The 14,331-nt window shown below is 42.4% G+C and overlaps 1 protein-coding gene across 1 annotated transcript in view; it reads left to right on the top strand.

Annotated features, from left to right (window-relative positions):
• The window catches only part of LOC145335055 (uncharacterized), a 34,327-nt gene extending 26,543 nt beyond the window's left edge, over positions 1 to 7,784 (top strand). The window contains exons 4-13 of the mRNA XM_080180748.1: positions 327 to 412; positions 554 to 589; positions 1,012 to 1,084; positions 3,834 to 3,947; positions 5,236 to 5,315; positions 5,799 to 5,916; positions 6,236 to 6,352; positions 6,611 to 6,651; positions 6,952 to 7,000; positions 7,489 to 7,784. Coding sequence (XP_080036874.1) covers positions 327 to 412; positions 554 to 589; positions 1,012 to 1,084; positions 3,834 to 3,947; positions 5,236 to 5,315; positions 5,799 to 5,916; positions 6,236 to 6,352; positions 6,611 to 6,651; positions 6,952 to 7,000; positions 7,489 to 7,548 — 774 coding nt within the window. The 3' untranslated portion in view covers positions 7,549 to 7,784. The remainder of the gene's footprint in view (positions 1 to 326; positions 413 to 553; positions 590 to 1,011; positions 1,085 to 3,833; positions 3,948 to 5,235; positions 5,316 to 5,798; positions 5,917 to 6,235; positions 6,353 to 6,610; positions 6,652 to 6,951; positions 7,001 to 7,488) is intronic.
• Positions 7,785 to 14,331: the final 6,547 nt, after the last annotated feature.

Here is a 14,331-nt window from a genome sequence, read left to right on the forward strand (position 1 = left end):
CTTTGAAGTATCATTAAGAACAACCAATGAACATGTTTAGATGTCTGGTTTTTCTTTTGTTTATGATGCCTCCAGATGATTACATTACAAGGCACTAAGACTGAAGACAACTTGACTGCATTTTAATTGCTTAAATTAAAAGCTAGGGTTATTTTTAAGTAACCTACTGTTAATCAGCCTAAAATTTTACCATCTCTTATTTATCTCTTTTCTATTAATACCAAAAATAATTGTTATTATGACCTCCAAACTCTCTGTTGGAGAAAAACTCCAATTATACTATACATGGTCAATTTTAGAAAAATAATCAATGTAAAAATTTTAAGGTAAAACAATGTATACCAGCATATAAGGAAGTGTGTGAAGTCAAGACAAGAACTTTGTGTAAAACTTCAAATGTTAAGAAGTGCAGGTATCCAGTTTTAGACTATTTTGTTATGAATTAATTATTAATATCATATGAGTGTTAACAATAATAATCGAACCTTATAGAATATGTATTAACAGAAACAAAATTTATCTACAATTAGTTATTGCTATTTCTTTTTTTCAGGGATGAGAAAGTAGAGAAATGTTATGATTTCCCAAGGTAATCCATATTACATTAAGTTATTGAGTAAAAATACTTTTTTATGTCTATTCTATTGTCACTTAAAACACCCATGTTAAGCACCAAAACCTCCCTCCCTTATTTTGATACAAAATAAAAATATGGAGGAAAGGTATATTTTTTATATAAATATAGGATATTTTAGGGTAGGTCACATTAGATGCTGGGTAGCCCTGTACGGTTAGGACATCGCAGGTACAGGCCAAGCAAAAAAACTACCCTCTCCTACTTTTATTTTGAATGCAAAAAAATAGGAAAATTGCAATTGTACATGTATTCAAACGTGTATGTGCTTACGTTTATGTACTTCAGATGCCTAGCTTTCGCCTTAAAGTTGTTTTGATATCCAGCATCTTTGTGTGTTTTGACCATACACGTCCTTGTATTTTGTGATATTTCAGGAAAGAATGTAAAGATTTCCCAGTAAAGAAATGTATCACAAGATTTGTAGAGAAATGCAGACCATCCTACAGGGTAAGTTATAGAGATGCTTAGGACATTTTGATAGGAATCTATTTATACTTATATAAAAGTAACAGGAGTCTGTGAGCTTGTCTGTGTGTTTGTACCAACAGATATCACTAACCACGAAACCGATATGTTTCTTCTTCACAATGTTCATAGATTCTCAGGAGATCATAGATGGGGTTATAATTATTTTGGGGAGAAAAAATGACCTTTGCAGCTTCACCCTCCCAACAAAGTTGTTGCTCTCCCTCAAAGTGCCTAGCGATAAGAAAAATCCTCCATCCTCGTTCAATTAAAAAGTTTCTTGAAGCTTACTACTGCAGGGCCAAAAAAACCTGCAGTGTCCTATCCAAGACTGGACCCATTATTGCTAAAAGAAGCATAACTTAAAAACTTGATTTACAGCCTTATTCAATCATCTAAATTGTTCATACTTTTATTGTTAGGTTAATAAAAGTGTAAAAACTAAACCATACATGACTTTTATAATTTTAGCTTTTGTCTAATAATCGTCTAATTCCAAAAGGTCTAATTATTTTCAACTGTTGTTGTAGTTTTTTTTAATATCCAAAGATTCTTATTACTCATAAGAATCGTCAAAAAAAGTTGCTAAGCAGTTTACTTTACTGTTAGTTTGCGGATAGATGGTCGGACAGACAAATAGATGGATAGACGTAAATTGTACAGTAAATTGTAAAGAACAATATTTTATGATGTATAGTATGAGAAAAAACTGTTTAGCTTTAATTATCTTAATACTAATCAATACATCCTTGTTTTGAAGAATTTGAATTCATGAATTGAATTGACGGCTGTAGATATTAATATGTGCGGTTTTAAAGATATCTATCAAAATAAAAGAAAAGAGACATTTATACAAAAAAAATTATTACAAAAAAAAACAAAGAAAATCATTTTGTTTGTTTAACTATTTTATTATGGTTGTAACGTAGTGTCATTGACCTTGATTGTATTGCTTTTCTATGAAAGTCCTGACACATTCTACTATATCTTTCAACCATTAGATATAACACATTTTTAAGCCAGGATTTGAACAATCACCTCTAGGACAAGAAGCTGTTTACACTGAAGTCTAATATATGTGTTGATATTACAACCAACTAACTTTACTCCCAGAGAAACTTTTTTGTAAAACTTATCTCTGTGAGTCTGATATCCTGTTAATGTGGTTTAAAAACAATTTTGTGGTTACATCTTCTTCAAATATTCAAAATTCTAAGTGTTATAGAAACTCTATAAGCTGACTTGTCCCTTATTCGTGACTAGCGGCTTCACATCTAGAAGCATCTAGAGCCACTTCTGGATAAAGGGGAGGGCGGATACCCCCTCCCCCTTCATATTCAATGTTTATTTTAAAAAGAAAAGAATTAAGGTTGGTTATTTTTCTAGGGGTGATTCCTTTTTGTAGGTCAATGGTTCCCTCCCCTAAAATAAAAATTCCCAGGACCTATGAGAAGCTACAATTATATAGGGAAACTTTATCGATTCAGATATTTGCAAGATACTTTGGTGCAGACAGACAGAACTACAAACATACTGTTACTTTTATACAGGGATTGATTTTCTTAAACTTTTTTCACACTCTCTCTCTCTTTCTTTACTTGTTTGTACTTTCTTACATTTATATTGTAGATTTGTAATAATCTATTAATGTAATTGTTATTGATCTTAATGGCTTCCTGATTGCCAATTGGTTAATTAATTCAATGAAATATTAACATAGGTCGTTTACAATGTGTGATTTTCCTTTTTAATGACATTTGTCTCTTCATATTATTTTCTATCATTTTACTGTTTAATCATCTGTCTTTTATGTCTGGTTATCTCGTTGTATGTTTGTTTATATATCTATCTATCTATCAATCTATCTACATATTTATCCATCTATCAAAATGTCTATCTATTTTATGTCTACTTATATAGGTACCTATATTGGTGCTGATTAATAAAAAAATAACAATGGAATTTTGTAACCAAAGGAGGCATCTACATTTCATATTTATTGTAAAATCATCCTAAATGAATAATAAAGCTGCTATTTTGAAAATTCAGATTTGCCTAGTATGTTTGTTCGGGGTTTACAAATGATGATTGTGAGAGTGTACCAGAAGAGAACTGTACCCACTCTACAGAGACCCAATATCTATCTATCTAGGGACATACAAATGATGATTGTGAGAGTATACCAGAAGAGAACTGTACCCACTCTACAGAGACCCAATATCTATCTATCTAGGGACATACAAATGATGATTGTGAGAGTGTACCAGAAGAGAACTGTAACCACTCTACAGAAACCCAATATCTATCTATCTAGGGACATACAAATGATGATTGTGAGAGTGTACCAGAAGAGAACTGTACCCACTCTACAGAGACCCAATATCTATCTATCTAGGGACATACAAATGATGATTGTGAGAGTGTACCAGAAGAGAACTGTAACCACTCTACAGAAACCCAATATCTATCTATCTAGGGACATACAAATGATGATTGTGAGAGTGTACCAGAAGAGAACTGTACCCACTCTACAGAGACCCAATATCTATCTATCTAGGGACATACAAATGATGATTGTGAGAGTGTACCAGAAGAGAACTGTAACCACTCTACAGAGACCCAATATCTATCTATCTATCTATCTAGGGACATACAAATGATGATTGTGAGAGTATACCAGAAGAAAACTGTACCCACTCTACAGAGACCCAATATCTATCTATCTATCTAGGGACATACAAATGATGATTGTGAGAGTGTACCAGAGGAGAACTGTTCCCACTCTACAGAAACCCAATGTAAAGTTGTTACAGAAACCAAATGTGAAGAACAAACTGTGGAAAAGGTTTGTACTCTGAAATCTTAAGAGATAAGACAATCAATGGGCAAAAAGTTTATGGACATACCCAATAATAATAGAAAAAAACTTTATCCGATTGTAGATTTTAGTCATTTGTTGAAAAGTTTAGACACTGCTTTTATAATAGTACCCAAAGTGTCAAGCAAGCAAACAGAATGAGGTTGATGATACTAAAGTATTTGGAGTAGATCTACCCTACTAGTTACCCCTGTCAGTTTGTCTGTCTTTTTGTTTCTAACAAGCTTTATAGAGACTGACACCGTGAAGAGGAAGATAGAGCACAGTGGATACAAGTTTGGGTTGTACAAAGTAACAGTGTCCAAACTTATTTACCAATAATTTGAATTTATATAAGTGTTGATTTTGTTAACTATAATTGTGGGGGATGGTTAAATCAAATTATCATCACTTCGTCTTATTCTTGTCTCCCTTAAATTTTACATCCTACTTTTTAGAACAAAAAAAGTATTTTTTTCACCATAATTGTGAGGAGGAAAGGGTAAAGATCTTTAGCGTCAAGTATCTTACTCCTTTACCCCAGAAAAGAAATACATGTATACAGGGGCGTCCAAGCTTTTTATTTTGGGGGGGGTAAAAATTTTTTAAGGGGGGGGTAATTTGGTTTTGGGGGGGGTAAAATGGCGCGCGAAGCGCGCCGCAAATTTTTTTTACCCCCCCCAAAATTTTTACCCCGGGGGTAAAATTTGCTTGGGGGGGGGTAATTACCCCCCCTGAAATCTGTTGGCAGGGGTAAAATTTGTTTACCCCCCCCAAAATTTACCCCCGGGGTAAAATTTTTGGGGGGGGTAATTTAAAATTTATAAAAAATTTAGTATTAAAAATGCGCGCGAAGCGCGCAAAAATTTTTTTTGTTAAAGATTTTCTATTTTGGGGGGAGTATTTACCCCCCCAAAATGGTTTGGGGGGGGTAAATACCCCCCCCAAAATCGTTGGGGGTGCCTACGGCACCCCCAAGGTAGGGGTAATTTTTTTTGGGGGGGGGTATTGTTCACAAAATTTTGGGGGTGCCTACGGCACCCCCAAAATCGTTTGGGGGTGCCAAATGGCCCATTACCCCCCCCCTTGGACGCCTATGCATGTATATGTAGATTTTACTTACATAAAAAAAATAAAGGGTTATTTTGCCATAACAGTGCAGTGGAGGGGAATTGAATAGATTTTCAGTCCAATATTATATTATATTGCTATACCCCTGAACTGAAATTATGTACTAAAACTTTATTTTAAAGCTGAAAAAAAGCTTTTGCTTTAGTGTGAGGTAGTGCCAGAAAAGAAATGCTCAGATCTACCGAAGAAAATTTGTAACAATGTTCATATACTTAAACCTAAAAGGTAAATCACTTAATTTATTAAATGAAATGAATCAATAATCAACCCTCCACTTTACACTTTTATAGTAAAAAGAAAAGTTTTTTTTAGGGGGGGGGGGTGATCTTTTCTAAGGTTGATTTCTCTTGGGAGGGTAGTGATACCCACTCCCAAAATAGTTATAAAACTACCCTGGACCTATGAGAAGGTTCACTTTAAAAGAGAACCATATAGATTCAGTGGTTAGCTAAATCCTTCAGTACAAACACATAAATAGACACTTTGTTACCAATATTTGATAAATGTATATAGAATCTATATAACTAAGGTTAAAGTACCTGAATAGCCATTTTATATCTATTGTAACTTATCTATCTAGGGTTGAACTAATGGTATCATTGTACAACTGTAGAGGTTACAGTACATATCTGTCCGTCTGTTACCTATCTCTAGGCTTCGTGTTAATCTATTTGACCCTATTTATATCCCTTGAATCTATCTATCCAGGGTTGAAGTACGTGAATGTTCTCAATGTACAACTATAGAAGATATAGTGCATGATATTGAGTATAAGAAGTCCTGCGACAAAGTTAAGGTTCCTAAATGCTATCCTAAGCCACAAGAGGTAAGTTACAAATTTTCAATGGTTTTACAATAATTACAATAATATGTACTAGACCTATATTGTTTTAAATAGCCATAAAGTTTTAAAAAGTAATCAGCATTTGCAGACATGATTTTTGTAGCAAAAGGTCTTATTTCAAATTATATTAAATATTATTGTATTTTATCTTTAAAAAGAATTAAATTGAAATAAAAATAATCTTTATCAATCAATCAAAATTTTTGTCACCTACTGCAAAACAATAGGTTTATTACCCTAGATTGTCAGCCAGACACAGTGATCAGAATAAAAATACAAATATGTCTATCTATCTATTAAGATGTGCACAGACGCCCAAAGAGAAGTATGTAAGACAGAGTATAAACCAAACTGTATAGAAAATGATTATGGGAAGCAGTGTAGGATGGAACCTGATACTTCTTGCCAAATTCTTCTGGTAGGGTTACTTTTGACACAAAGAGACTAAATAGTTTTTTTGTGAATAAAAAACCTATTTGTCACAAATGGAAACTACCTCCAACTACCCCTGCCTTTAAAATATCACAATACATGTATTATACATGAATTTCCAAAAGTCATCTCCGATATATTTTGCTTACAAACATTAGTAATATAATGACAATATTTTTTCTTCTTTTTAAAATGAAATATATCATATTGTCTTTTGCATTAATTTTTACAATGTAATATTTAGGTGCCTAAATGTGAGAAGAAACTGATGAAGCATTGTGAAGAAGGAAAGTCTATCACAATTTTAATATTTGATTTTTTTATTTTTACCGAGGACGATAATGTTCAAAACTATAAAAGGTATCTAAACATTTAATTTTGAAAGCTTATTTAAGAACCTTGGATTAATACTAAGCAGTTTGAATGATAAAATTATTTTAACTATCACATTATTTCTAGACTTGACATTTTCAATCCATCTTTTTATTATGGCCTGAGCACCTGCCTAGGACCAAAAAAAATCTGTTATCCCTGCTGTTCTAAAGGTATTAAGAAAAAGGACAAAATTGTGATTAATTGATTTCTAGTGTATGAGGAGAAATGCGAAATAAAGCCTGTTAAAGTTGGAGACAAGGTATTTTTTCTAAGATTGAATAAACTACTACCTATCCCTACCAAAATATAGCCTGAAACCCGCTTTAATTTATACCAATCAAGTAAAACATATAATTTTAGTCAAATGTTTACACATAATTTGAACAAAAATTCTATTATTATTCAATAATTAGTCATGAAATGCATCTTGTCTACCATTTTCAATGAAGCAGAGAAGATATTCATTAAAATGACACATTATTGCACATTTAGAGGTTAAGAAACAGTTTACCAGATGCAAATTGTCATGTGTTAAAACAATTTATTATCGTATAAAATATTGCAAAGAGACATTTATCTTCCTATTAAATAATGAGAATAAAAAAGGACTTTGTTTCAATTTAAAAATTAGCAAATTAATTAAAAATTAAATAATTTAGCAGTATATATGAAATCCCAATGCAAATAAATTCTATAATCAAAAATTTTATATTTTTAACGGATTTCTACTAATTGCTGTATTTTCAGATTCAAAGACACCGGTGTGTTTGGCCAGAAAGAGACCTCAAGGATGATAATAGATGTTAAAACATTGTTAATTTAGGTTTTAATTAAAATTAAAATATGTATTATACTTTAGAATCAACTGCAATTAAACTTTTTCAAATTATTCATAAGAAATTGTGTTTTTCTGTATTTATTAAAAATAGTTTTGCTTACTGTCTCTATAGTTTTTATTGTTAATTTGTTTGTTAATCATTTTAATGTTAATGTATATGACTGTTAAAAATAAAGTAATAAAAGTATATTTAGAAATAAAAAAATAGAAATTTGCCATTAAGTTAGATCCTGACAATATTATAGGGATGGAGTATATCATTTTAACCTTACTTCTATGGTTTATGATATAGTGCAATTATGAAAATATCTTATATAAAGTTAAGGATATGATAAAAGGGAAAGATGTAGGGATGAAATTTCTAAGATTATCTTTTATTCCTACTATCAAGGAATGGAAAATATTTTGAGGGGAATTGAATATTGTTGAAAGAAAGAAAAACATCACATCTGCTTTCCTAAACAAAACTTATTTTTATATCAAATTTAAAATTAACTTTCACTATTTTGGCTTGTTGCTAATTTAATACCTAATTAATGGTAAAAATGATTTTTAAGAATTCAAAACTAAAAGAATTCATTATTTAATCACGAAAATTTTTTCCTGCTGGGTAGGTGCGAAAATTTACGATCCGTTCTGCTGGGTAAGTAATAGAAGATGTAATTATACCTCTTGTGGCAAAGCCCCTAGAGGCTAGGGGCGAAGCCGCTAGTAAAATATAATCCTTATACTAAAGTAACAGGATGTTTGTCTGTTTGTTTGTACCGAAGGATCTCGCAAACCGCTGAACCGATTGGGTTCTCCTTAACAGGGTAGCTTCTCATAGGTCCCGGGAAAATTTATAACTATTTTCTTGTGGGATGGGACACCCCCAACCCCCCCAAAAATGAAAAATACCCCCTTCCCCAATAATTTTTAAAATTTTTTTTAACTAAAATTAAAAATTATGGAGGGGGGGGGGGCACAACCCCCCCCCCCCCCAAAAAAAAAAAAAAAAAAAAAAAAATTTCCACCCCCAAAAATATTTCTTTTGTTTTTTCTCTTAAAATCTAAAATACGAAATTGTGTAATCAAATTCGACTCCCCCCTCCTCAAGTGCCCCCAAGAGGCCGTTAGGGGCCTAGCCGCTAGTTATATTCTGGTAAGCCGAGCGTACTCGGCCCACAGGGTAACGAGTTCGGATTCAACGGGCCCTAGCCTTTAAGTATTCTACCAAACAAACAAGCAGGATTCAATCATACAGAATTATATATCTAAACTGAATAATATTTACAAGTTATGTTTACTATATATATACAACAAAAATATGACAATAGTTAGGTTTGAAGGGGGTGTGGGGCGCTAGGGCTTAGCGCCCGACGGTAGACAGGCTGTGGGGGCAGCGGTGGTAAAAGGGGAGGCAGTGCCTCCCGATTATATAAGTGCATGATGGACTCGTGATAATTGCATGTTCAAGTCCCCTCCCCACATTTAGGCAGGCTTAGTTTGACCGCCGGGTGCGGGGTTAACAGCGGTCATGAGATGGATAGTGATATAATAGGATTAGTGCGGTGGGTTTGTTATCATAAGTCACAGCGAAGCAACTCTGTATTGGGCCTGTCCGTATGGGTGTCGTATTACCACAACCTCCCCTTCAAGGGTTGCGTGGCTCTTGAGACACCAGGCCTTGAACCTGGGGATACGACAGCCGGCTCATGCGTCGGACAGGCAGTTCCTGGGGCACAGCTCGATGGAGGACAGCTCGGGCTACACAGGCTCCTCGGGACACTCGTTGCTCGGTCTGACTGTGGTTGGTGATCAGCATTGTCAGCTCCTGGTTGGCTTCTAGGCGTGGGTTGGCCACGGCCAGGCCTCGCCGCTGGAAATTTTGCCTCGTCTGCAGGATCAGTTCTGTCTCGGCTGGTAACTGGACACGGAGGCCTAGGCAGATTCTGGTGGTTCCTAAGGGTGGAATGGTGATGGCAACGGGCGCATAGAACTCCATGGGGGCGCCTGCTTGATTCAGGTTGCTTGGCCTCCTAGCTCCTACCCGGATGGGGATGGCTGTCATCAGCAGGGGGCACATGGCTTCTTCTTCTTCTTCTGGGGCGGCTTCTTCCATCGCAGTGGCTGGCTCTTCTCCTACAGGTCCGCTGCTGGCTGGCAGGTTCTCCATGTCTGCGTCAGGGTTCCAGATGGCATCTCTGAGTGGCTCTGGAGCAGGCGGCGGCGGCGGTGGTTCGTTGGGTTGCTCCTGCAGGTTTTCCTCCACTGGGTCACGATCTTGGCCGCTAGGCTGTGGGGCGGCTGCGGCTGGCTGGTGCACTGGGAACTCTCCTGGGTTGCTAGCTGCGGGCGCCGCCGCTCCAACTGGCAGCTCGGTGGCATCCTCGTCGCCGTCCACGTCAACTTGGATGTCCTCTGGGATCTGGTGGGCAGTCACATCTCCAGTGTATTTGCGCAGTCGGCCTACATGCGCGGTAACTTCTGAAATCCTGGCTACTGGAGAGGCAGGTTTGATGACATAATGGACTTCTGTAGCTTTCCTCACTACTTTCCAGGGGCCAGTCCATCTCTTGGTAATCTTGGCTGCCTTTCCTGGCACCAGGCGAGGGGCCAGGTACCAGACCAAGTCTCCAACCTCATACTTGGCCGTGCCTTCGTAAGCTGCCGCGCTCCTCCTGATGGCTCCCTCCTCCTTCTGCTGGATGGCATCATAAACTGCATAGTAGCGCTGCAACAGAGCTTGGACGTTGGCTGGAACTGAAGCATATTCGGTCTCTGGCAGCCGTAGCACCATGTCCACCGGAAGTTTGGCCTCTCTCCCAAAGAAGGCCAGGAACGGGGTCACACCAGTGGACCTACAGGCCTTGGTGTTGTAGGCAAAGGCGATGGCAGGCAGGTGGGGCTCCCAGTTGTTATCGTCTCTGTCTAGGAACAGGCGCATGCCTGTGTTGAGCGTCCTATGAAACCTCTCCACTCGGTTGGACTGCGGATTGTAGGGTGGTGGATGTGTCAGGCCAATCTCAAGCCGGGAGGCCAGTTCCTGGAATACCTGGCCGGTAAATTCCATTCCATTGTCGGAATGGATCTTCAGGGGGCATCCGAACGTGGCCAGGTGGCGGTGCAACAGGGCTTCAGCCACCGTGAGGGTGCGCTTGTTGGGGATGGCGTAGAGGCTGACAAACCGGCTAAATCCATCTTGGCAGGTGAGGATGTAGCGGTTCCCAGCTGGAGTCTCTGGCAGTGGCCCCACCAGGTCGATGAATAGGACTTGCTGTGGATACCCCTGGCGGGAGGGCACGTGGATCCCCTGCTTCAGCCTCTCCTTGGTAACTTTCTGGACACACTCAGGGCAGGTTTGTACCATCAGGCGGACGTCACGGGCTAGGTTGGGCCACCAGAAGTGCATGGCAACGCGGGCGATAGTTGCGTCCATCCCAAAGTGCCCAGCCATGGGGGTCCCATGGGCTAGAAAGAACGCATCCTGCTGGAGGGCCGAAGGCAGCAGGTATCTTGTCCTCTCTCCCGTCAGAGTCTGGTCAGTGGTGGTGAGGCAGCCATGTTCGTCAAGGCCCAGGGCTGAGAAGCGGCTGGCGTACTGCTGCTCGTCTCGTTCCTTGCCACGCAGCTCAGCCTTGGTTGGGGCCTTGCCATCAGCCACCCATTGGCGGACACGGAGCAGGAGGGGGTCCTGTGTCTGGGCTTCCAATACTCTAGCTGAGTCCAGTCGGGCGGCGGGAGGCCGGCTAGCTGCGGGCTCCCCTAGCTGGGCCAGGTTGTGGATATACTCAGCCTGCTCTGCTAATTCTTCGGCGCTAGCCGTTGGCATGTTGGCATCTTCCCGGCGGCTGAGGGCGTCGGCGTTGGTATTCTGGGTGCCAGGCCTGTGGCAGACGGTAAAGTCTAAGGCCGCTAGCTCCTCCTGCCAGCGGGCCACCATCCCTGTGGATGTGTTCAGTGATTTCATCTGTAGCAGGGCAGAGGAATCAGTGTTGATCTGGAAGCTGCGGTAGGACAAGATGCCGTGGAATTTTCGGATCCCATAGATAATGGCGGCCATCTCTCCCTTCCAGGACGGGTAGCGCGTCTCAGGGTCGGTTGTCTTGCGCCCCACGGCGGCAATCAGCCTCTCCTTGCCCTCCTGGCATTGACTCAGTATGGCAGAGATGGCGCGGCTGCTGAAATCTGTGGTGAGCTGGAACACTGCTGGTAAATCAAACCTGGGCGGCGCTCGGATGGGGGCCTGTCGGAACTTGTCCTTGAGTTGCAGCAGCTGGGCTTCCATCTCAGGCGTCCAGGTTAGGGCCTTGGCCGTCTTCTGCCGATTCATCTCGTATGTGAGGTCTGCATACTCTGGGATGAACAGGCGGTAGTATCCAAAGAAGCCCAGCAACGCCAGCAAATCCTTGGGGGTGCTAGGGGCTGGCCAGTCCAAGATGCGGTCAATATAGTCCTCTTGCATGGCTATCCCCTCTCGGCTGAGGGTGTGACCCAGATAATCCACCTTGGACCGGAACAACTTGGTCTTGGCTGGCTTGAGGCGGATCCCTCCCCTGCGGTGGGCTTCCAAGACCTCTCGGAGCCTGGCCAGGTGGGCCCAGGTATCCTGGTGGAAGGTCAGGACGTCGTCAAGGTATGACTGGAGGTTGGCTGTGCCTAGTGGGTTTAGGACCCCTGCAATAAACCTGGAATAGACAGACGGTGCCGTAGCCAGGCCAAAGGGCATCCTTTTCCATTGATACAAGCCCCTGGGGGTGGTGAAGGCGGTGCAGGGCCGGCTATCCTCAGACACACGGATGGTGTAGTATGCGGCCACCGCGTCTAGAGCACTGTAGACACGGTGCCCGCCAGCTCGTTCCACCAATTGCTGGATCCTAGGCAGGGGGTAGCTGTCCAGCTCCAGACACTTGTTGAGGGCCCTGTAGTCGACGGCCCAGCGGGTGCTCCCGTCCTTCTTCTTGATGGGTACCAGGGGGCTGCTCCAGGCGGAGTCCGACGGCTCTATGACTCCTTCCTGCAGCCAAGTGTCCAGTTGTTTCTCCAGTTCAGCCTCTTGCCGCGGGTTCAGATCCCTAAATCTCTGGCGGATCGGCTGGGTCCCTGGCTTGAGGCGCAGCTGCAATTCAACCACATCTGTGCAGCCGGGGGTAGAATTGGAGAAGACGTCCCTGTACTCTGACAACGTAGTCCAGACCTCCTTCTTGAGCAAGGGGTCCTTGCGTAGGAACTCATTGTCTTCCATCTCCAAGGCCTCCCACAACTCTTGCATGTCTATAGGCTCAGCAGGTTCTTGGACCGAGTGGAGACGCGGGGGAGGCGTATCAGAGACTTCCAGAATGTCAGGTTTGACCAGCTCCCCTGCCACTGGGAGGCCAGCATCCAGCAAGAGGGGCACCTCCCCCTCATTGACCACCAGTACTCTAAACACAGTGGCAGAGCCAGGCCTGTGGGCATACAGGCCCTCTGGAATAACAAGGTCCTCCCCAAACCTCTGTTCTGGGGCAGCTAGTTGAATGGCATCCTTGGTGCGATGGCCTACTAGCTCAACAGGGACTGCCATAACCCCGCGGCCAGGCAGGACCACCCGCTTGGCTGTGCGGAGCTGGGGTGGTTGACCGTCAGTTGGAGTGACAGCGCTCAGCCTATACGTGGCTGGTGAGGGGTCAGCCTTGGCTCCGGGACCCACCGGCCGCGACTTGACGGGCTCGGCTTCTGGAGAGGCTGACGTGTCGGAGCCAGGCTTGGCTCCGGGGGCGTCTGGCCACGATTTGACGGGCTCGGTGCTGGGAGAGGCCAAAATGCTGGGTCCAGCTTTGGCTCCGTGGGCGTCCGGCCGCGACTTGACGGGCACGGCGCCGGGAGAGGCTGGGGCCTGAGAGTTGAGTGTGGCTCCGGGTACATCAGACCGCGACTTGACGGGTCTGGACTCGGGCTTGGCTGGTGGACTGGCTGGAGGTCCCAGGTAGAGGGGGCCAGGTGGACACGGCTGGCCGTTGATAAAGATGTCGGAGGAGAAGATTGGTTCTGGAGGGCTGGCAATCTCAGGAAACGTTGTTGGCAGGCTCTCCCTTGGCACCTTGGGCACTGGGGGCAACCCCATGGCTAGCAGGTTAGCGCCCTTGTGTGCGTTGAGCTCAGCGTCCACCCAGTGTGTGCCTTTCTCAACCACACGCGGCTGCTCAGGCAGGGGGCCTGGCAGAGGCCCCTCATAGCTTAGCTCTCTCTCGGCTGTCTCCCGGTCAATGGGGACGCCACGGAGTGGGATAAACTCCCCACGCGCCCACAAGCAAGGTGGTTGCATGTCGAAACAGAGCCTAGTTCCGAACTCCTTGAGAAAATACCCACCCAAGTTAAGAGGGTGGGAGAGGTTTCGGACCACAGTCACGTGGTATAGATGGAGTATAAGAGTGTGTGAAACTGCCATATATAACTCTTTTAATTTTCCAATTACCTGGAGGGGCTGGCCTTCCTCATTAGCAGTCAGGATCTGGGTGTTGTCCGGAATCAACATGCGTTGCACGCCCATTGCGTGCATGAGGTGCTCAGAAATTACAGCAGACCCTGGTACACGGTTGCCAGAATCAACCATGGCATCAACCTGTACATGCTGGGCAGGGTCAGGAGTAGGAAACCTCACCCTGATATGGCAGGGGAAGTGGAGGTCCTGCCCTTGAGACAAGGGGGCCTCTCGTTCGGCTGGGGTTGGCAGAAACTTTGGTGGTGGCCGCACCGCAGCTATGGTGGTATCGCTTACCATGGTGGCTTAGACT

Source organism: Acartia tonsa, chromosome 13 (genome assembly GCF_053477335.1).
Source record: "Acartia tonsa isolate MP-2025a chromosome 13, ASM5347733v1, whole genome shotgun sequence".
Classification (NCBI taxonomy): Eukaryota; Metazoa; Arthropoda; class Copepoda; order Calanoida; family Acartiidae; genus Acartia; species Acartia tonsa.